The sequence below is a fragment of the Littorina saxatilis genome, linkage group LG4, assembly GCF_037325665.1.
Source record: "Littorina saxatilis isolate snail1 linkage group LG4, US_GU_Lsax_2.0, whole genome shotgun sequence".
Classification (NCBI taxonomy): Eukaryota; Metazoa; Mollusca; class Gastropoda; order Littorinimorpha; family Littorinidae; genus Littorina; species Littorina saxatilis.
This window is the reverse complement of record NC_090248.1, coordinates 862079-883428: the sequence shown is the minus strand read 5'-3', so window position 1 is coordinate 883428 and position 21350 is coordinate 862079. Positions and strand designations below refer to the sequence as shown.

General features: G+C 49.8%; 1 protein-coding gene across 1 annotated transcript in view; it reads right to left on the bottom strand.

Moving 5' to 3' along the window:
- Nucleotides 1-21314, bottom strand: part of LOC138963513 (uncharacterized) — a 23556-nt gene extending 2242 nt beyond the window's left edge. The window contains exons 1-3 of the mRNA XM_070335391.1: nucleotides 21188-21314; nucleotides 12630-12744; nucleotides 5047-5195 (exon numbers count right to left, since the gene is read on the bottom strand). Of these exons, the coding sequence (XP_070191492.1) occupies nucleotides 5047-5195; nucleotides 12630-12744; nucleotides 21188-21242 (319 nt within the window). The 5' untranslated portion in view covers nucleotides 21243-21314. The remainder of the gene's footprint in view (nucleotides 1-5046; nucleotides 5196-12629; nucleotides 12745-21187) is intronic.
- Between the last annotated feature and the right edge of the window lie 36 nt (nucleotides 21315-21350).

Sequence of the window (21350 nt, the reverse complement as noted above, 5' to 3'; positions counted from 1 at the left end):
TACAATATCTTTTTCAAGTGACATGTTTTGGTCAAAAATACAAAACAACAGTTATGTATTGATCGATATTAGTCAGATTTCCTTTTTTAAATTTTTTTTTAGATTATTTTAATAGTATCATACAGTCGTAAAATACATATAAGTTATGTAATTAGTCACGATGGAGCGCGACTCCTCTTCGTGTAGGCCGGAGACCGGGGCTAGTCCGCCTTCGGGGCACATCCGTCTTTGTCTAGTCGAGTCTGTTTATTCTTACGTTTGCCACCTTTTAGTTATTCACACCATGTGAGAGTGGTGTCCCTTCTTCCCGCCATATCCTGCAGAAGTTCAGAGGTTGCGCGCCCTTATATCGTGAGTACAGATCACAAAAAGTGTTTTTCTTCATTTTTGTAACATGAATGCATTGGAGTTGACTTAGGTTTTGATGCATTACCTCTGAGAACAAATACTTAGTCTTGGTGTCGAGTGAAAGTGCGTTAATTAAGGTCGAATTCTGACGAAAGTTTTGCTTCTTCCTTCCCATGTTGTGCTCGCTATCTGGCACTCCTGCCCGTGCGGGGGCGAGTCCGCCTATTTGTCATGGGGCATGTTCGCCGTGAGCAGTATGTACAACAAAATGTTCATGCGCACATAAAAACTGTCTGCACATTGATATCAGCTACACATTTGTCTTGATGTAAAATAAACAAGAGGCGAAGCCTTCAAGGCTCCCGTAAGAAATAGACAAACAGTAACACAAACTCAATCACTCCGTCACACGCACACACGCACACACACACACACACACACACACACACACACACACACACACACACACACACACACACACACACACACAGTTAAAACTAACGCATCATATCTACTCCATGTATAATTTTCAAAAGAAGGCAAACAGATAAAATGACTGTGTATTTGTTGTTGGTCAGTGTAGTTGTCCCTGAAGGAGATCTTGTGCAATCCTCTCACACACACACACACACACACACACACACACACACACACACACACACACACACACACACACACACACACACACACACACACACTTTTAAACTGCATCAGCATAATTATCATGGCAAAGCTTATCTACAATCATTAGCCTACCCTAGAGCTTGCGTATCAAGATAATATATTCTTGAAATTGTCATACTAAGAGTTAAAGATATGGAAACAAATGAAGAGTTGGATTACAACGCTGCAGTTTTCTCTGCCCTGGATTGTAGCTTGCCCATCGTAAATCAGCAGTAGATCTGCGGGTACTGTGTTCATTTGGAAATCTACCATCAGCTTATCTGTCTTTTGCACTGTGCACAGACACAAAGCAATAGGTGTGACAGTCCTGTGTCAGTATTATTTATCGATGATTAACTCCCTGACTAATACTATCATGACTCAGAATACTACCATGACTAATACTACCATGACTAATACTACCATGACTAATACTACCATGCTACGGGGATAAATGATAAAATCGTTTATTGAACGTCACTCGGTACCAAAAGCTACAACAACAACAACACCCGTTGAGTCTTGTTGGAAGCACTGCTGATAATTATGGGCATGTTTTCCCCCACACTTAAGGAAGAAAGGTAACTGCTGACGGCTCGCGTGCTTGAACCAGACCAAATGTTGGGTTGTTTCCCCTTGAACAAGCTCAACAAATTGTCACTGGCGAATTCTGTGTGTTTTTCCCAAAAAAACTTGTTTCAACGTCGGTCCCCCCCCCCCCTCCCCCCCCTCCCTTCTGACCTGTTTACTTTGCTCTTCTCACACTTGACGTCTGCCACGTTTTCCTTTGCCCCATACCTTCCTTTTTTTTCCGACTGTATTTACCCCCCCCCCTCCCCCCGCCCCTTCTTCTGTCCGTCTCTTTCTCCTTTGTCGGACTCCCATATTGTTCAATCAATTTGAGAAGAAAAAAGGGAGAACGGAACAAACACAAAAATCGAATGTGTGCTATGTTCGGATTGATTGGCTGAAAGTAAGGTTTCTTAATTTGAATTACCAATCGTCACGAGTCACAGTAGAGTCGAGTTTGGTTCAAACAGCAGAATATTGTTATTTTCTTAATGTCTATGGAGATAAAGCAGCAGATAATTTGATTTTGATTCACATTACTTTCGGCGAAGGTGAGATGTATGAGCATTGGCTTTGTTTGTTGTGCATAAAGTGATCGATATGTCGACACGAACTGGTGACAGACAGACCAGGCCGGGTCAGGCTGACCTGAGGCTCAGAGAACAAATTGGGGGCCCGGTCATTCGGCCCGGTACGGACACGGGTCAACTTTATGTGCAGACCCAGAGACGGAAGCCATGTCCCACCCCCGTGTCACCACAATGGCACGTAAAACACCTCGGTCATTCTGCAATAAGTGCAGATGGCTGATACCACCTAAACACGCATATACTTGTGTATCTCGTCAAAAGTTGTGAGGGCGTAAAACTCGAGTCATATAACCAATAATATCTTGTCCTAAAGAGGCCTGCAGGCCTGCAGGACATGAAGCATTCCCTCTTTCAGTGCTGATCCAGAGTAACGCTTTTTCTTGCTGGAGAAGACAGAACGGCATACCATCTAAACGAGCTGAAGTCAGAAGATTAAAGGCTCAGTTCTCTCTTGTAAACAAATCGGCTCATCGCCTCACACTGGTTCGGCTTTTACCTTTTACCTTTTACCTTTTACCTTTTACCTTTTACGTACAGGTGCAAAGGCCACCCCTCCACTTGGCAACATACTTCAACTCAACACCCCGCAGCATCTGTAGTGAGTTGGATTTGTTTAAGGAATTAATTTACGAAATGTATTCTTTTTGAAAATAGTGTGCACAGAGAGCAGCCAGGGTGTTGAGTGTTGGTATGTGTCCAGGTGGAGAGAAGGACTTGTATGTTACAGCCCGGCCACGTCTTACACGGGGAGGTCGACTGTTTGTACAAGGCGGAGTTGGCCTTTAACTGATCGTCTGACCGTCTGAGACCTGGCCAGGCTGCATCATGCAGTAAGCCCACCCCACCACTAGCACACCGTCTGAGACATGGCCAGGCTGCATCATGCAGTAAGCCCACCCCACCACTAGCACACCGTCTGAGACCTGGCCAGGCTGCATCATGCAGTAAGCCCACCCCACCACTAGCACACCGTCTGAGACCTGGCTAGGCTGCATCATGCAATAAGCCCACCCCACCACTAGCACACCGTCTGAGACCTGGCTCGGCTGCATCATGCAGTAAGCCCACCCCACCTCTAGCACACCGTCTGAGACCTGGCTAGGCTGCATCATGCAATAAGCCCACCCCACCACTAGCACACCGTCTGAGACCTGGCCAGGTTGCATCATGCAATAAGCCCACCCCACCACTAGCACACTGTCTGAGACCTGGCTAGGCTGCATCATGCAATAAGCCCACCCCACCACTAGCACACCGTCTGAGACCTGGCTAGGCTGCATCATGCAATAAGCCCACCCCACCACTAGCACACCGTCTGAGACCTGGCTAGGCTGCATCATGCAGTAAGCCCACCCCACCACTAGCACACCGTCTGAGACCTGGCTAGGCTGCATCATGCAATAAGCCCACCCCACCACTCGCACACCGTCTAAGACCTGGCTAGACTGCATCATGCAGTAAGCCCACCCCACCACTAGCACACCGTCTGAGACCTGGTCAGGCTGCATCATGCAATAAGCCCACCCCACCACTAGCACACCGTCTGAGACCTGGCTAGGCTGCATCATGCAATAAGCCCACCCCACCACTAGCACACCGTCTGAGACCTGGCCAGGCTGCATCATGCAATAAGCCCACCCCACCACAAGCACACCGTCTGAGACCTGGCTAGGCTGCATCATGCAGTAAGCCCACCCCACCACTAGCACACCGTCTGAGACCTGGCTAGGCTGCATCATGCAATAAGCCCACCCCACCACTAGCACACCGTCTGAGACCTGGCTAGGCTGCATCATGCAATAAGCCCACCCCACCACTAGCACACCGTCTGAGACCTGGCTAGGCTGCAGCATGCAGTAAGCCCACCCCACCTCTAGCACACCGTCTGAGACCTGGCTAGGCTGCATCATGCAATAAGCCCACCCCACCACTAGCACACCGTCTGAGACCTGGCTAGGCTGCATCATGCAGTAAGGCCACCCCACCACTAGCACGTCTGAGACCTGGCTAGGCTGCATCATGCAATAAGCCCACCCCACCACCAGCACACCGTCTGAGACCTGGCTAGGCTGCATCATGCAGTAAGCCCACCCCACCACTAGCACACCGTCTGAGACCTGGCCAGGCTGCATCATGCAGTAAGCCCACCCCACCACTAGCACACCGTCTGAGACCTGACCAGGCTGCATCATGCAATAAGCCCACCCCACCACTAGCACACCGTCTGAGACCTGGCCAGGCTGCATCATGCAATAAGCCCACCCCACCACTAGCACACCGTCTGAGACCTGACCAGGCTGCATCATGCAATAAGCCCACACCACCACTAGCACACCGTCTGAGACCTGGCTAGGCTGCATCATGCAATAAGCCCACCCCACCACTAGCACACCGTCTGAGACCTTACCAGGCTGCATCATGCAATAAGCCCACACCACCACTAGCACACCGTCTGAGACCTGGCTAGGCTGCATCATGCAATAAGCCCACCCCACCACTAGCACACCGTCTGAGACCTGGCTAGGCTGCATCATGCAGTAAGCCCACACCACCACTAGCACGTCTGGGACCTGGCAAGGCTGCATCATGCAATAAGCCCACCCCACCACTAGCACACACGCCAACACTCAACAGTCTCGGTGCTCTCTGTGCCGAGATGGATCTGTCTATAATGAATGAAGTTGTTGACACCAGTGGTGGGTAGCTTCCTCTGTAGTCTCTCTGCAGAACTGCCTGACACTGAGTTAGGTATTTCTTTATGAGCGTGACGCAGTGGATGTGTACTGACTGAGCGTGACGCAGTGGATGTGTACTGACTGAGCGTGACGCAGTGGATGTGTACTGACTGAGCGTGACGCAGTGGATGTGTACTGACTGTGCACGCTGGAGCAGAGCTGGGCCCAGCTGGCTTTCCACCGTCCCACATCCATGTAGCTGTGCAGCAGTTGCTGCTTGTCGGGGTTGTCGTGGCAACTCGTCTCGATGTCAGTCAGGCAGGCCAGAGACTGCTCGAACACGCCGTTCCTGCAAAGAGTGGGACAGAGAGAGAGAGGGAGAAACTCAGCACCGAGCACTTGCATTCAGTCGAAACTTGTTCAGCTTCCTTGTTGAATGTATGATATGTATGTTAGTGTAGCGGCGTGGTCTATATCACCCGTTGAGACGAGAGAAGGATGAGACTGCATGTTAGTGTAGCGGCGTGGTCTATATCACCCGTTGAGACGAGAGAAGGATGAGACTGTATGTTAGTGTGGCGGCGTGGTCTATATCACCCGTTGAGACGAGAGAAGGATGAGACTGTATGTTGGTGTAGCGGCGTGGTCTATATCACCCGTTGAGACGAGAGAAGGATGAGACTGTATGTTAGTGTAGCGGCGTGGTCTATATCACCCGTTGAGACGAAAGCAGGATGAGACTGTATGTTGGTGTAGCGGCGTGGTCTATATCACCCGTTGAGACGAGAGAAGGATGAGACTGTATGTTAGTGTAGCGGCGTGGTCTATATCACCCGTTGAGACGAAAGCAGGATGAGACTGTATGTTGGTGTAGCGGCGTGGTCTATATCACCCGTTGAGACGAGAGAAGGATGAGACTGTATGTTAGTGTAGCGGCGTGGTCTATATCACCCGTTGAGACGAGAGAAGGATGAGACTGTATGTTAGTGTAGCGGCGTGGTCTATATCACCCGTTGAGACGAGAGAAGGATGAGACTGTATGTTAGTGTAGCGGCGTGGTCTATATCACCCGTTGAGACGAAAGAAGGATGAGACTGTATGTTGGTGTAGCGGCGTGGTCTATATCACCCGTTGAGACGAGAGAAGGATGAGACTGTATGTTAGTGTAGCGGCGTGGTCTATATCACCCGTTGAGACGAGAGAAGGATGAGACTGTATGTTAGTGTAGCGGCGTGGTCTATATCACCAGTTGAGACGAGAGAAGGATGAGACTGTATGTTAGTGTAGCGGCGTGGTCTATATCACCCGTTGAGACGAAAGAAGGATGAGACTGTATGTTGGTGTAGCGGCGTGGTCTATATCACCCGTTGAGACGAGAGAAGGATGAGACTGTATGTTAGTGTAGCGGCGTGGTCTATATCACCCGTTGAGACGAGAGAAGGATGAGACTGTATGTTAGTGTGGCGGCGTGGTCTATATCACCCGTTGAGACGAGAGAAGGATGAGACTGTATGTTGGTGTAGCGGCGTGGTCTATATCACCCGTTGAGACGAGAGAAGGATGAGACTGTATGTTAGTGTAGCGGCGTGGTCTATATCACCCGTTGAGACGAGAGAAGGATGAGACTGTATGTTAGTGTAGCGGCGTGGTCTATATCACCCGTTGAGACGAGAGAAGGATGAGACTGTATGTTAGTGTAGCGGCGTGGTCTATATCACCCGTTGAGACGAGAGAAGGATGAGACTGCATGTTAGTGTAGCGGCGTGGTCTATATCACCCGTTGAGACGAGAGAAGGATGAGACTGTATGTTAGTGTAGCGGCGTGGTCTATATCACCCGTTGAGACGAGAGAAGGATGAGACTGCATGTTAGTGTAGCGGCGTGGTCTATATCACCCGTTGAGACGAGAGAAGGATGAGACTGCATATTGGTGTAGCGGCGTGGTCTATATCACCCGTTGAGACGAGAGAAGGATGAGACTGTATGTTAGTGTAGCGGCGTGGTCTATATCACCCGTTGAGACGAGAGAAGGATGAGACTGTATGTTGGTGTAGCGGCGTGGTCTGTATCACCCGTTGAGACGAGAGAAGGATGAGACTGTATGTTGGTGTAGCGGCGTGGTCTCTATCACCCGTTGAGACGAGAGAAGGATGAGACTGTATGTTGGTGTAGCGGCGTGGTCTATATCACCCGTTGAGACGAGAGAAGGATGAGACTGCATGTTGGTGTAGCGGCGTGGTCTGTATCACCCGTTGAGACGAGAGAAGGGTGAGACTGTATGTTAGTGTAGCGGCGTGGTCTATATCAGTTGAGACGAGAGAAGGGTGAGACTGCATGTTAGTGTAGCGGCGTGGTCTATATCACCCGTTGAGACGAGAGAAGGATGAGACTGCATGTTGGTGTAGCGGCGTGGTCTATATCACCAGTTGAGACGAGAGAAGGATGAGACTGTATGTTAGTGTAGCGGCGTGGTCTATATCACCCGTTGAGACGAGAGAAGGATGAGACTGCATGTTGGTGTAGCGGCGTGGTCTGTATCACCCGTTGAGACGAGAGAAGGGTGAGACTGTATGTTGGTGTAGCGGCGTGGTCTATATCACCCGTTGAGACGAGAGAAGGATGAGACTGCATGTTGGTGTAGCGGCGTGGTCTATATCACCCGTTGAGACGAGAGAAGGATGAGACTGCATGTTGGTGTAGCGGCGTGGTCTGTATCACCCGTTGAGACGAGAGAAGGATGAGACTGCAGGCATGTTGGAGTAAAAGGACAATGGCGAATTAAGGGTCTGGTCTGATTGGCTGGATGTGTAGTGTGTTGGGTGTTTGTGATCTAACTGTAGCGGGTGTGTGGTGTGCTGGGTGTTTGTGATCTAACTGTAGCGGTGTGTGGTGTGCTGGGTGTTTGTGATCTAACTGTAGCGGGTGTGTGGTGTGCTGGGTGTTTGTGATCTAACTGTAGCGGGTGTGTGGTGTGCTGGGTGTTTGTGATCTAACTGTAGCGGGTGTGTGGTGTGCTGGGTGTTTGTGATCTCACTGTAGCGGGTGTGTGGTGTGCTGGGTGTTTGTGATCTAACTGTAGCGGTGTGTGGTGTGCCGGGTGTTTGTGATCTAACTGTAGCGGTGTGTGGTGTGCCGGGTGTTTGTGATCTAACTGTAGCGGGTGTGTGGTGTGCTGGGTGTTTGTGATCTAACTGTCGCGGTGTGTGGTGTGCTGGGTGTTTGTGATCTAACTGTAGCGGGTGTGTGGTGTGCTGGGTGTTTGTGATCTAACTGTAGCGGGTGTGTGGTGTGCTGGGTGTTTGTGATCTAACTGTAGCGGGTGTGTGGTGTGCTGGGTGTTTGTGATCTAACTGTAGCGGTGTGTGGTGTGCTGGGTGTTTGTGATCTAACTGTAGCGGGTGTGTGGTGTGCTGGGTGTTTGTGATCTAACTGTAGCGGGTGTGTGGTGTGCTGGGTGTTTGTGATCTAACTGTAGCGGGTGTGTGGTGTGCCGGGTGTTTGTGATCTAACTGTAGCGGGTGTGTGGTGTGCTGGGTGTTTGTGATCTCACTGTAGCGGGTGTGTGGTGTGCTGGGTGTTTGTGATCTCACTGTAGCGGGTGTGTGGTGTGCTGGGTGTTTGTGATCTAACTGTAGCGGGTGTGTGGTGTGCTGGGTGTTTGTGATAAAACTGTCGCGGTGTGTGGTGTGCTGGGTGTTTGTGATCTCACTGTAGCGGGTGTGTGGTGTGCTGGGTGTTTGTGATCTCACTGTAGCGGGTGTGTGGTGTGCTGGGTGTTTGTGATCTAACTGTAGCGGGTGTGTGGTGTGCTGGGTGTTTGTGATCTAACTGTAGCGGGTGTGTGGTGTGCTGGGTGTTTGTGATCTAACTGTAGCGGGTGTGTGGTGTGCTGGGTGTTTGTGATCTAACTGTAGCGGTGTGTGGTGTGCTGGGTGTTTGTGATCTAACTGTAGCGGGTGTCTGGTGTGCTGGGTGTTTGTGATCTAACTGTAGCGGTGTGTGGTGTGCTGGGTGTTTGTGATCTAACTGTAGCGGGTGTCTGGTGTGCTGGGTGTTTGTGATCTAACTGTAGCGGGTGTGTGGTGTGCTGGGTGTTTGTGATCTAACTGTAGCGGGTGTGTGGTGTGCTGGGTGTTTGTGATCTAACTGTAGCGGGTGTAATAATAATAATAATAATAATGGTGATTTCTATAGCGCTTTCGAACACACAAAGCGCTTTACAAAAGCAATAACAACATCATTACCAGAATGACGCAATTGACGGAATAGAACACAATCATAAACACTTTACAACAAAAACCAAAAACAAAACATAAATGTTACAAAAATCCAGAGGCTCTTACAGGAACGAACTCCCAGTATACACAACAATTATAATGCACACACGACACACACACACACACACGACACACACACACACACACACACCCACACATGTCCACACACACGCACACACACACACACACACACAGTAAACATTGTTCATCCGAAAGTGCACATTCACAGGGTCGCGACAACTACATCGTCATAGAATGCTTCTCTGAAGAGGTGAGTCTTGAGATTTGCTTTGAACGAAGGCAGAGATGGACTGAGACGTAGAGACAAAGGGAGTTTGTTCCAGATATGATCAGCTGCGACTGAAAGACAGCGGCCACCATGATCGTCCCTCTGATACTTAGGAGCTTTGACAAATTTATTTTGGGAGGCAGAGCGGACAACCCTTTCAGGATTGTTTTTCTGCACTAGATCGGACAGGTACTGTGGAGCCGTGCCCGCGGCAATTTGATAGAATATGCAGCAGATCTTGTATTTAATTCTTTGTTCGACTGGAAGCCAATGTAGCTGTTTGAGTAGAGGCGTGACGCTTTGTTTCATAGGTGTTCGAAACACGAGTCTAGCGGCAGCGTTCTGGACTAGTTGCAGGGGCTTGGTGACAGATTTGGGACATTCAGCAAGCAGTGAATTACAGTAGTCTAATCTAGAGAGTATGCCGGAACAGACTAGTCTTTTGGTTGCGTCTTCAGTAAGGTACTGTCGAATGGAACCTATACGCCGGATCTCCATTCGCGCTGCTTTACATGTTTGGACTACATGCTGTTTCATGCTAAGATCTTTGTCAAAAAAGACTCCGAGATCACGGGATGTATCCGAGAACTTGATGTCAATATTGTTCAAAGAGATGGCCTGTGGGAGTTCTGAAATAGACTTAGCATGGGTAGGGGTAGAGTATGAAAAACGCATGGCTTCAGTTTTGTCGTCATTTAGTTTGAGTTTGTTCTCTTCCATCCATAGGGTGTGTGGTGTGCTGGGTGTTTGTGATCTAACTGTCGCGGTGTGCAGTCCAGACTGCTTGTCCTGTGATGTTCCTGTGTTTTCAGAGTTGGATTGACTTGTTCAACTTTCCGCTAACACGGTACGGACAGTCCCACGTCGCTCGATGCTCATAACTTTGTCTCACCTACGTCGCTCGATGCTCATAACTTTGTCTTACCTACGTCGCTCGATGCTCATAACTTTGTCTTACCTACGTCGCTCGATGCTCATAACTTTGTCTCACCTACGTCGCTCGATGCTCATAACTTTGTCTTACCCACGTCGCTCGATGCTCATAACTTTGTCTCACCTACGTCGCTCGATGCTCATAGCTTTGTCTTACATACACAATATTATTCCAGTCATTTCCATTTGTTTTATATGATATGTTTTAAATAGAAAAACAAAACAATGGGTAGTTGATGGAACGTTCAGTTACAGACAAAACGAAACATTCACAACAACCAGGACCTATCGGTCGTTAGGGGGGACCCACACGACACACAACAACCAGGACCTGTCGGTCGTTAGGGGGGACCCACACGACACACAACAACCAGGACCTGTCAGTCGTTAGGGGGGACCCACACGACACACAACAACCAGGACCTGTCGGTCGTTAGGGGGACCCACACGACACACAACAACCAGGACCTGTCGGTCGTTAGGGGGGACCCACACGACACACAACAACCAGGACCTGTCAGTCGTTAGGGGGGACCCACACGACACACAACAACCAGGACCTGTCAGTCGTTAGGGGGGACCCACACGACACACAACAACCAGGACCTGTCGGTCGTTAGGGGGGACCCACACGACACACAACAACCAGGACCTGTCGGTCGTTAGGGGGGACCCACACGACACACAACAACCAGGACCTGTCAGTCGTTAGGGGGGACCCACACGACACACAACAACCAGGACCTGTCGGTCGTTAGGGGGGACCCACACGACACACAACAACCAGGACCTGTCAGTCGTTAGGGGGGACCCACACGACACACAACAACCAGGACCTGTCAGTCGTTAGGGGGGACCCACACGACACACAACAACCAGGACCTGTCAGTCGTTAGGGGGGACCCACACGACACACAACAACCAGGACCTGTCAGTCGTTAGGGGGGACCCACACGACACACAACAACCAGGACCTGTCGGTCGTTAGGGGGGACCCACACGACACACAACAACCAGGACCTGTCAGTCGTTAGGGGGGACCCACACGACACACAACAACCAGGACCTGTCGGTCGTTAGGGGGGACCCACACGACACACAACAACCAGGACCTGTCAGTCGTTAGGGGGGACCCACACGACACACAACAACCAGGACCTGTCGGTCGTTAGGGGGGACCCACACGACACACAACAACCAGGACCTGTCGGTCGTTAGGGGGGACCCACACGACACACAACAACCAGGACCTGTCAGTCGTTAGGGGGGACCCACACGACACACAACAACCAGGACCTGTCAGTCGTTAGGGGGGACCCACACGACACACAACAACCAGGACCTGTCGGTCGTTAGGGGGGACCCACACGACACACAACAACCAGGACCTGTCGGTCGTTAGGGGGGACCCACACGACACACAACAACCAGGACCTGTCGGTCGTTAGGGGGGACCCACACGACACACAACAACCAGGACCTGTCGGTCGTTAGGGGGGACCCACACGACACACAACAACCAGGACCTGTCGGTCGTTAGGGGGGACCCACACGACACACAACAACCAGGACCTGTCGGTCGTTAGGGGGGACCCACACGACACACAACAACCAGGACCTGTCGGTCGTTAGGGGGGACCCACACGACACACAACAACCAGGACCTGTCGGTCGTTAGGGGGGACCCACACGACACACAACAACCAGGACCTGTCGGTCGTTAGGGGGGACCCACACGACACACAACAACCAGGACCTGTCGGTCGTTAGGGGGGACCCACACGGCACACAACAACCAGGACCTGTCGGTCGTTAGGGGGGACCCACACGGCACACAACAACCAGGACCTGTCGGTCGTTAGGGGGGACCCACACGACACACAACAACCAGGACCTGTCGGTCGTTAGGGGGGACCCACACGACACACAACAACCAGGACCTATCGGTCGTTAGGGGGGACCCACACGACACACAACAACCAGGACCTATCGGTCGTTAGGGGGGACCCACACGACACACAACAGACGAACAATGATGATGACTGGTACGGTAACCTATCTGCGAATGTTGTGTCTTCCAAATGTATGAAGCAAAACCAATCATATTTATTTAGGTTTAAAGCTACACTTCTGTGCATGGCAACACGCTCGATGCTCATAACTTTGTCTTACTTGCAAATATTATGTAAACGTCATTTTAAATACACTTTCTGAAGTATTATTTTAAATCAAAGGTTGAACGACCAACGTGTTTGCAAGGCTAGAACGTGACGTCATGACTCACTGGCAGTGCTGGGTGATGGCGGTCAGGTTGCTGATGAGGCCGTTAGAGAAGTGGGAGGGGAAACACCGCGACGCAGACGTGAGCACGTTGCTCGGACACTCCCCGCACTGGCCACCTGCACACAACACAGCCACACACGCTGCAATAAAGTTGTTGTTCTTTTAAGGTAAAAGATAGTCCCATAACCACGTTTGTTCGTAGGGAAGCGATATGTTACAAATCTCAACGTGTCTAGGGCCAGCTTTATGAGGGCGATACCCATGATCTCTTACCCCTCGCTGCCTTCGCTGAAAATGAAAGTTTTACGCCCTCACGGCAAAGCCTTCGCTTCCCATAGGGCCAGCTTTATGAGGGCGATACCCATGATCTCTTACCCCTCGCTGCCTTCCCTTCCCATAGGGCCAGCTTTATGAGGGCGATACCCATGATCTCTTACCCCTCGCTGCCTTCCCTTCCCATAGGGCCAGCTTTATGAGGGCGATACCCATGATCTCTTACCCCTCGCTGCCTTCCCTTCCCATAGGGCCAGCTTTATGAGGGCGATACCCATGATCCCTTACCCCTCGCTGCCTTCCCTTCCCATAGGGCCAGCTTTATGAGGGCGATACCCATGATCCCTTACCCCTCGCTGCCTTCCCTTCCCATAGGGCCAGCTTTATGAGGGCGATACCCATGATCCCTTACCCCTCGCTGCCTTCCCTTCCCATAGGGCCAGCTTTATGAGGGCGATACCCATGATCCCTTACCCCTCGCTGCCTTCCCTTCCCATAGGGCCAGCTTTATGAGGGCGATACCCATGATCTCTTACCCCTCGCTGCCTTCGCCTTCCCCAGCCATAAATAAAGTCAGGTTCTCATTACCAACTAAAAGAAATGCGTCCGACTCATTGCAAGCTGCAAGCAAGACAAGGCAGGAGGAGGGCCAGTGAATCACACAGCTTTATTCTTCTTTCTTGCCGCGTCTTGCAAGACATTTGCTTTATTTGTTAGATCATGAACAATCTGCCTGTCCGCCTCCAACCCGTGCAGCTTCAGTCGTCACGTTGACCACCGACCGTCAAAATGGTGTCGCGGTGGCGCCCCAACGTTGATGACGAAATCGGAACCGTTGCTGTCTGAGTGAATACGAAACGGTGTGATGGCTAGCGCTACGTAAGAATCATGTAGATGATACCGAAAAGGTCTGCACTGGTCGATACACGGCCATAAACAGCCAATCGGATTGACAGCAGTGCTGCAGCAATTTTTTCTCGCGTAGCGAGCACCTTCAAGACATGTTGGCTATCTCTAGCAAAATCCTAGTGTAGCGTTCCTCGCGGCGAGATTTGCCCAAGAAACCCTACTTCCTCGCCCCACTCGCTTCAATTCATTCAGTCGCCAATTCTCGCGTCAAAGAAACGAAGGACTGTACATGTTCTGTGGGTGGAATCCTCCGGAAAGCCGAGAAATCACAGCGATACAGCTCGGGGCGGCAGACAGGAGGCACAGAGCCGCTCAACACACTATCAGTCCTGCTATATCGCTAAATCCCGGCTTGTACTCTCTCCCCAGTCGTGTAACCAACCCGACCTCACTGTCCCTCCAGAGATCACAGTCTTTACTCGCCATGTCTGCTCCCCAAGATAATGGTCTGCCCTTCACTTCCCGACAGTTGTCCCCCCTTCTGGCACAATGGAGACTAACGCAATTGTCTGCCCCTTCGCGGGCTCTTGAGGCGGAAAGACAAATTGATGCTATTTGTAAGAGTTAATTCCCCTCCCCTCTCAGGCCGCTGTGTCCGGTGTTGCCTCCCTTGGTGTGGCGTTGTCAAGACTGCTCCTTGATAGTTCTTGCTGCCCCCTGAAGAGTTCTCATTGGTTTCCCTGTTGGTCAGGATGTATGTAGGTCACCACGGGGATGTGGGTCTGTAGGGGAGGGTGTGGGTCTGTGGGGGGGGGGGGGGGTGGGTCTGTAGGGGGGGGGGTGTAGGGAAAGGTTGCCCTTGTTTCTCCCGCCTCGGCGTAGTGTAGCTCGGACATTCCCCAAGATGGTGATTGGTTTTCCTCAAAGACTTCTCTGTACTTCCTTTTGTTGTTGTCGGTCATGCAGGTGAGATAGGGTGGGGGGGGGGGGGGGGGTAGGGAAAGTCGTCCTTGTCTACTGGCCTTCGCTTGGTGTAGCTGACAATTCCCAATCATGGCTTAGGTTGTCCTGGAAACTTCCCAGAGAGACAGAGAGAGACTGACAGACAGACAGGCAGAGACTCGGAGACAGAGAGAGAGAGAGAGAGAGAGAGAGAGAGAGGGGGTGACAGAGAGAGAGGCAGAGATAGACAGAAAAATAGGGAGGACAACGTTCGAGACACACAAACAGAGAGATAGAGGGAGCTGGACAGAACGAGGGAGAGAGTAAGCGAAATACAGACAAACAGACAGACAGACAGACAGACAGACAGACAGACCTACTCTGGACAAACGGAGCTGGATTGACAGGGAAGGTTATAAAAGCACAAGTCAGTTTAGAAATAGAACGTCCATAAAGTGGCATCCCTAGCACAAAACGAAGACACTCTGAACGCCTTCTGCTGCTATCTGAGGACACATAACCTCATGTGTCCACAATAACAACTCAAGTGTCCACATGATTATGAGGAACTCCTTTCTTTCCTACTTGTAGTCGCGCTATATGGTCCCGTTGCTTTCCTACTTGTAGTCGCGCTATATGGTCCCGTTGCTTTCCTACTTGTAGTCGTGCTATATGGTCCCGTTGCTTTCCTACTTGTAGTGGCGCTATATGGTCCCGTTGCTTTCCTACTTGTAGTCGCGCTATATGGTCCCGTTGCTTTCCTACTTGTAGTCGTGCTATATGGTCCCGTTGCTTTCCTACTTGTAGTGGCGCTATATGGTCCCGTTGCTTTCCTACTTGTAGTCGTGCTATATGGTCCCGTTGCTTTCCTACTTGTAGTCGTGCTATATGGTCCCGTTGCTTTCCTACTTGTAGTCGTGCTATATGGTCCCGTTGCTTTCCTACTTGTAGTGGCGCTATATGGTCCCGTTGCTTTCCTACTTGTAGTCGCGCTATATGGTCCCGTTGCTTTCCTACTTGTAGTCGCGCTATATGGTCCCGTTGCTTTCCTACTTGTAGTGGCGCTATATGGTCCCGTTGCTTTCCTACTTGTAGTCGCGCTATATGGTCCCGTTGCTTTCCTACTTGTAGTCGTGCTATATGGTCCCGTTGCTTTCCTACTTGTAGTGGCGCTATATGGTCCCGTTGCTTTCCTACTTGTAGTCGTGCTATATGGTCCCGTTGCTTTCCTACTTGTAGTCGTGCTATATGGTCCCGTTGCTTTCCTACTTGTAGTCGTGCTATATGGTTCCGTTGCTTTCCTACTTGTAGTCGTGCTATATGGTCCCGTTGCTTTCCTACTTGTAGTCGCGCTATATGGTCCCGTTGCTTTCCTACTTGTAGTCGTGCTATATGGTCCCGTTGCTTTCCTACTTGTAGTCGTGCTATATGGTCCCGTTGCTTTCCTACTTGTAGTCGCGCTATATGGTCCCGTTGCTTTCCTACTTGTAGTCGTGCTATATGGTCCCGTTGCTTTCCTACTTGTAGTCGCGCTATATGGTCCCGTTGCTTTCCTACTTGTAGTCGTGCTATATGGTTCCGTTGCTTTCCTACTTGTAGTCGCGCTATATGGTCCCGTTGCTTTCCTACTTGTAGTCGCGCTATATGGTCCCGTTGCTTTCCTACTTGTAGTCGCGCTATATGGTCCCGTTGCTTTCCTACTTGTAGTCGCGCTATATGGTCCCGTTGCTTTCCTACTTGTAGTCGCGCTATATGGTCCCGTTGCTTTCCTACTTGTAGTCGCGCTATATGGTCCCGTTGCTTTCCTACTTGTAGTCGTGCTATATGGTCCCGTTGCTTTCCTACTTGTAGTCGTGCTATATGGTCCCGTTGCTTTCCTACTTGTAGTCGCGCTATATGGTCCCGTTGCTTTCCTACTTGTAGTCGCGCTATATGGTCCCGTTGCTTTCCTACTTGTAGTGGCGCTATATGGTCCCGTTGCTTTCCTACTTGTAGTCGCGCTATATGGTCCCGTTGCTTTCCTACTTGTAGTCGTGCTATATGGTCCCGTTGCTTTCCTACTTGTAGTGGCGCTATATGGTCCCGTTGCTTTCCTACTTGTAGTCGTGCTATATGGTCCCGTTGCTTTCCTACTTGTAGTCGTGCTATATGGTCCCGTTGCTTTCCTACTTGTAGTCGTGCTATATGGTGCCGTTGCTTTCCTACTTGTAGTCGTGCTATATGGTCCCGTTGCTTTCCTACTTGTAGTCGCGCTATATGGTCCCGTTGCTTTCCTACTTGTAGTCGTGCTATATGGTCCCGTTGCTTTCCTACTTGTAGTCGTGCTATATGGTCCCGTTGCTTTCCTACTTGTAGTCGCGCTATATGGTCCCGTTGCTTTCCTACTTGTAGTCGTGCTATATGGTCCCGTTGCTTTCCTACTTGTAGTCGCGCTATATGGTCCCGTTGCTTTCCTACTTGTAGTCGTGCTATATGGTTCCGTTGCTTTCCTACTTGTAGTCGCGCTATATGGTCCCGTTGCTTTCCTACTTGTAGTCGCGCTATATGGTCCCGTTGCTTTCCTACTTGTAGTCGCGCTATATGGTCCCGTTGCTTTCCTACTTGTAGTCGCGCTATATGGTCCCGTTGCTTTCCTACTTGTAGTCGCGCTATATGGTCCCGTTGCTTTCCTACTTGTAGTGGCGCTATATGGTCCCGTTGCTTTCCTACTTGTAGTCGCGCTATATGGTCCCGTTGCTTTCCTACTTGTAGTCGTGCTATATGGTCCCGTTGCTTTCCTACTTGTAGTGGCGCTATATGGTCCCGTTGCTTTCCTACTTGTAGTCGTGCTATATGGTCCCGTTGCTTTCCTACTTGTAGTCGTGCTATATGGTCCCGTTGCTTTCCTACTTGTAGTCGTGCTATATGGTTCCGTTGCTTTCCTACTTGTAGTCGTGCTATATGGTCCCGTTGCTTTCCTACTTGTAGTCGCGCTATATGGTCCCGTTGCTTTCCTACTTGTAGTCATGCTATATGGTCCCGTTGCTTTCCTACTTGTAGTCGTGCTATATGGTCCCGTTGCTTTCCTACTTGTAGTCGTGCTATATGGTCCCGTTGCTTTCCTACTTGTAGTCGTGCTATATGGTCCCGTTGCTTTCCTACTTGTAGTCGTGCTATATGGTCCCGTTGCTTTCCTACTTGTAGTCGCGCTATATGGTCCCGTTGCTTTCCTACTTGTAGTCGCGCTATATGGTCCCGTTGCTTTCCTACTTGTAGTGGCGCTATATGGTCCCGTTGCTTTCCTACTTGTAGTCGCGCTATATGGTCCCGTTGCTTTCCTACTTGTAGTCGTGCTATATGGTCCCGTTGCTTTCCTACTTGTAGTGGCGCTATATGGTCCCGTTGCTTTCCTACTTGTAGTCGTGCTATATGGTCCCGTTGCTTTCCTACTTGTAGTCGTGCTATATGGTCCCGTTGCTTTCCTACTTGTAGTCGTGCTATATGGTGCCGTTGCTTTCCTACTTGTAGTCGTGCTATATGGTCCCGTTGCTTTCCTACTTGTAGTCGCGCTATATGGTCCCGTTGCTTTCCTACTTGTAGTCGTGCTATATGGTCCCGTTGCTTTCCTACTTGTAGTCGTGCTATATGGTCCCGTTGCTTTCCTACTTGTAGTCGCGCTATATGGTCCCGTTGCTTTCCTACTTGTAGTCGTGCTATATGGTCCCGTTGCTTTCCTACTTGTAGTCGCGCTATATGGTCCCGTTGCTTTCCTACTTGTAGTCGTGCTATATGGTTCCGTTGCTTTCCTACTTGTAGTCGCGCTATATGGTCCCGTTGCTTTCCTACTTGTAGTCGCGCTATATGGTCCCATTGCTTTCCTACTTGTAGTCGCGCTATATGGTCCCGTTGCTTTCCTACTTGTAGTCGCGCTATATGGTCCCGTTGCTTTCCTACTTGTAGTCGCGCTATATGGTCCCGTTGCTTTCCTACTTGTAGTCGTGCTATATGGTCCCGTTGCTTTCCTACTTGTAGTCGCGCTATATGGTCCCGTTGCTTTCCTACTTGTAGTCGCGCTATATGGTCCCGTTGCTTTCCTACTTGTAGTCGCGCTATATGGTCCCGTTGCTTTCCTACTTGTAGTCGTGCTATATGGTCCCGTTGCTTTCCTACTTGTAGTCGCGCTATATGGTCCCGTTGCTTTCCTACTTGTAGTCGTGCTATATGGTCCCGTTGCTTTCCTACTTGTAGTCGCGCTATATGGTCCCGTTGCTTTCCTACTTTTAGTCGTGCTATATGGTCCCGTTGCTTTCCTACTTGTAGTCGCGCTATATGGTCCCGTTGCTTTCCTACTTGTAGTGGCGCTATATGGTCCCGTTGCTTTCCTACTTGTAGTCGTGCTATATGGTCCCGTTGCTTTCCTACTTGTAGTCGCGCTATATGGTCTCGTTGCTTTCCAATCTAAGGCAATTTCAAAAGTAAGTGTTTCTTAACATGAGCAAAAACTCACCTTTGTAACATTATATATTTGTCTGTCTGTCTGTCTGTCTGTCTGTCTGTCTGTCTGTCTGTCTGTCTTTCTTTCTGTTTGTCTGTTCGTCTGTCTGTCGTTTTTTTAATTCATTGTTTATCATCCGATTTTTTTTTTACCAGGTATATGAAACAAGTAATTCACTCATACGTATTAACAGTTACAACAACAGCCAATAAGGTCAAATACAACCCCAAGTGAATATGAAGATACTGCGATGCAGTGATACCGTGGTGTTCCTACTCTGACTGGAGTGTGTGGCGAGCCACGCCAAGACACAGTGAGCATGCCAGTGATACCGTGGTGTTCCTACTCTGACTGGAGTGTGTGGCGAGCCACGCCAAGACACAGTGAGCATGCCAGTGATACCGTGGTGTTCCTACTCTGACTGGAGTGTGTGGCGAGCCACGCCAAGACACAGTGAGCATGCCAGTGATACCGTGGTGTTCCTACTCTGACTGGAGTAGTGTGTGGCGAGCCACGCCAAGACACAGTGCATGCCAGTGATACCGTGGTGTTCCTACTCTGACTGGAGTGTGTGGCGAGCCACGCCAAGACACAGTGCATGCCAGTGATACCGTGGTGTTCCTACTCTGACTGGAGTGTGTGGCGAGCCACGCCAAGACACAGTGCATGCCAGTGATACCGTGGTGTTCCTACTCTGACTGGAGTGTGTGGCGAGCCACGCCAAGACACAGTGCATGCCAGTGATACCGTGGTGTTCCTACTCTGACTGGAGTGTGTGGCGAGCCACGCCAAGACACAGTGTGCATGCCAGCACAGGATGACAATTTGGGACAGTCATGGCCGGTGTTGAAGCGGTCGACTTTGGGGGATTTAAAAATATTGATTGAATTGACCGGTGTCCGATTACGCTGTGTCCACTTCTAGGCAAGACGTTTTGGCCATCTGACCTTAACTCACTGTTGTTTCGCTAGATGGGTTCCATCTTTACAAACGAACTGGCTACACATGACGTCATGACATTTCTATTTGTCCTTGCGGTTTGGGATTTGTGTTCATTCACTCGCACTGCTAACGCTTGTCCTTTGAAGGATACATATAAAGTCACCCGTGTTACTACTTCTACTACTATATTGCTGTACAACTAATACAATCAATTTTGTATGTGTGTTTTGGCGATTTTACCATATTGTGTGATAACATGACTGGCTGTCATTTATTTAAGTTTGTAAGCTGTAGGCCTGTTGTTTTCATTTATAATAATGTGAATTTCAGGAACACGAAAAACAGATACAAAACAGTGTCTAACTCACTTAATACGACTATAACTATTACTACTTCTGCTTTCAACTCCTGTATTATGACCACAGCAATACGTAATACGACTAGAACTATTACTACTTCTGCTTTCAACTCCTGTATCATGACCACAGCAATACGTAATACGACTGGTACTATTACTACTTCTGCTTTCAACTCCTGTATTATGACCACAGCAATACGTAATACGACTGGTACTATTACTACTTCTGCTTTCAACTCCTGTATCATGACCACAGCAATACGTAATACGACTGGTACTATTACTACTTCTGCTTTCAACTCCTGTATCATGACCACAGCAATACGTAATACGACTGGTACTATTACTACTTCTGCTTTCAACTCCTGTATCATGACCACAGCAATACGTAATACGACTGGTACTATTACTACTTCTGCTTTCAACTCCTGTATCATGACCACAGCAATACGTAATACGACTGGTACTATTACTACTTCTGCTTTCAACTCCTGTATCATGACCACAGCAATACGTAATACGACTGGTACTATTACTACTTCTGCTTTCAACTCCTGTATCATGACCACAGCAATACGTAATACGACTAGTACCATCACTACTTCTGCTTTCCACAGCAATACGTAATACGACTGGTACTATTACTACTTCTGCTTTCAACTCCTGTATTATGACCACAACCATAGCACAATGAACTGTTTCCCTGACAACGAGCCCTTACCTTGCCAGGAGGCGGCGAGAAGGACGAGAAGACATCGGGCACCAAGGGCGGACATGGCGGAGTGTAACTATGGGCCTCGCTGTGACGGAGTGTAACTATGCCCCTCACTGTGACACAGGCCAGTCAGGTCGACACATTTTAACAACCAAAGTCAGTCCTGGCT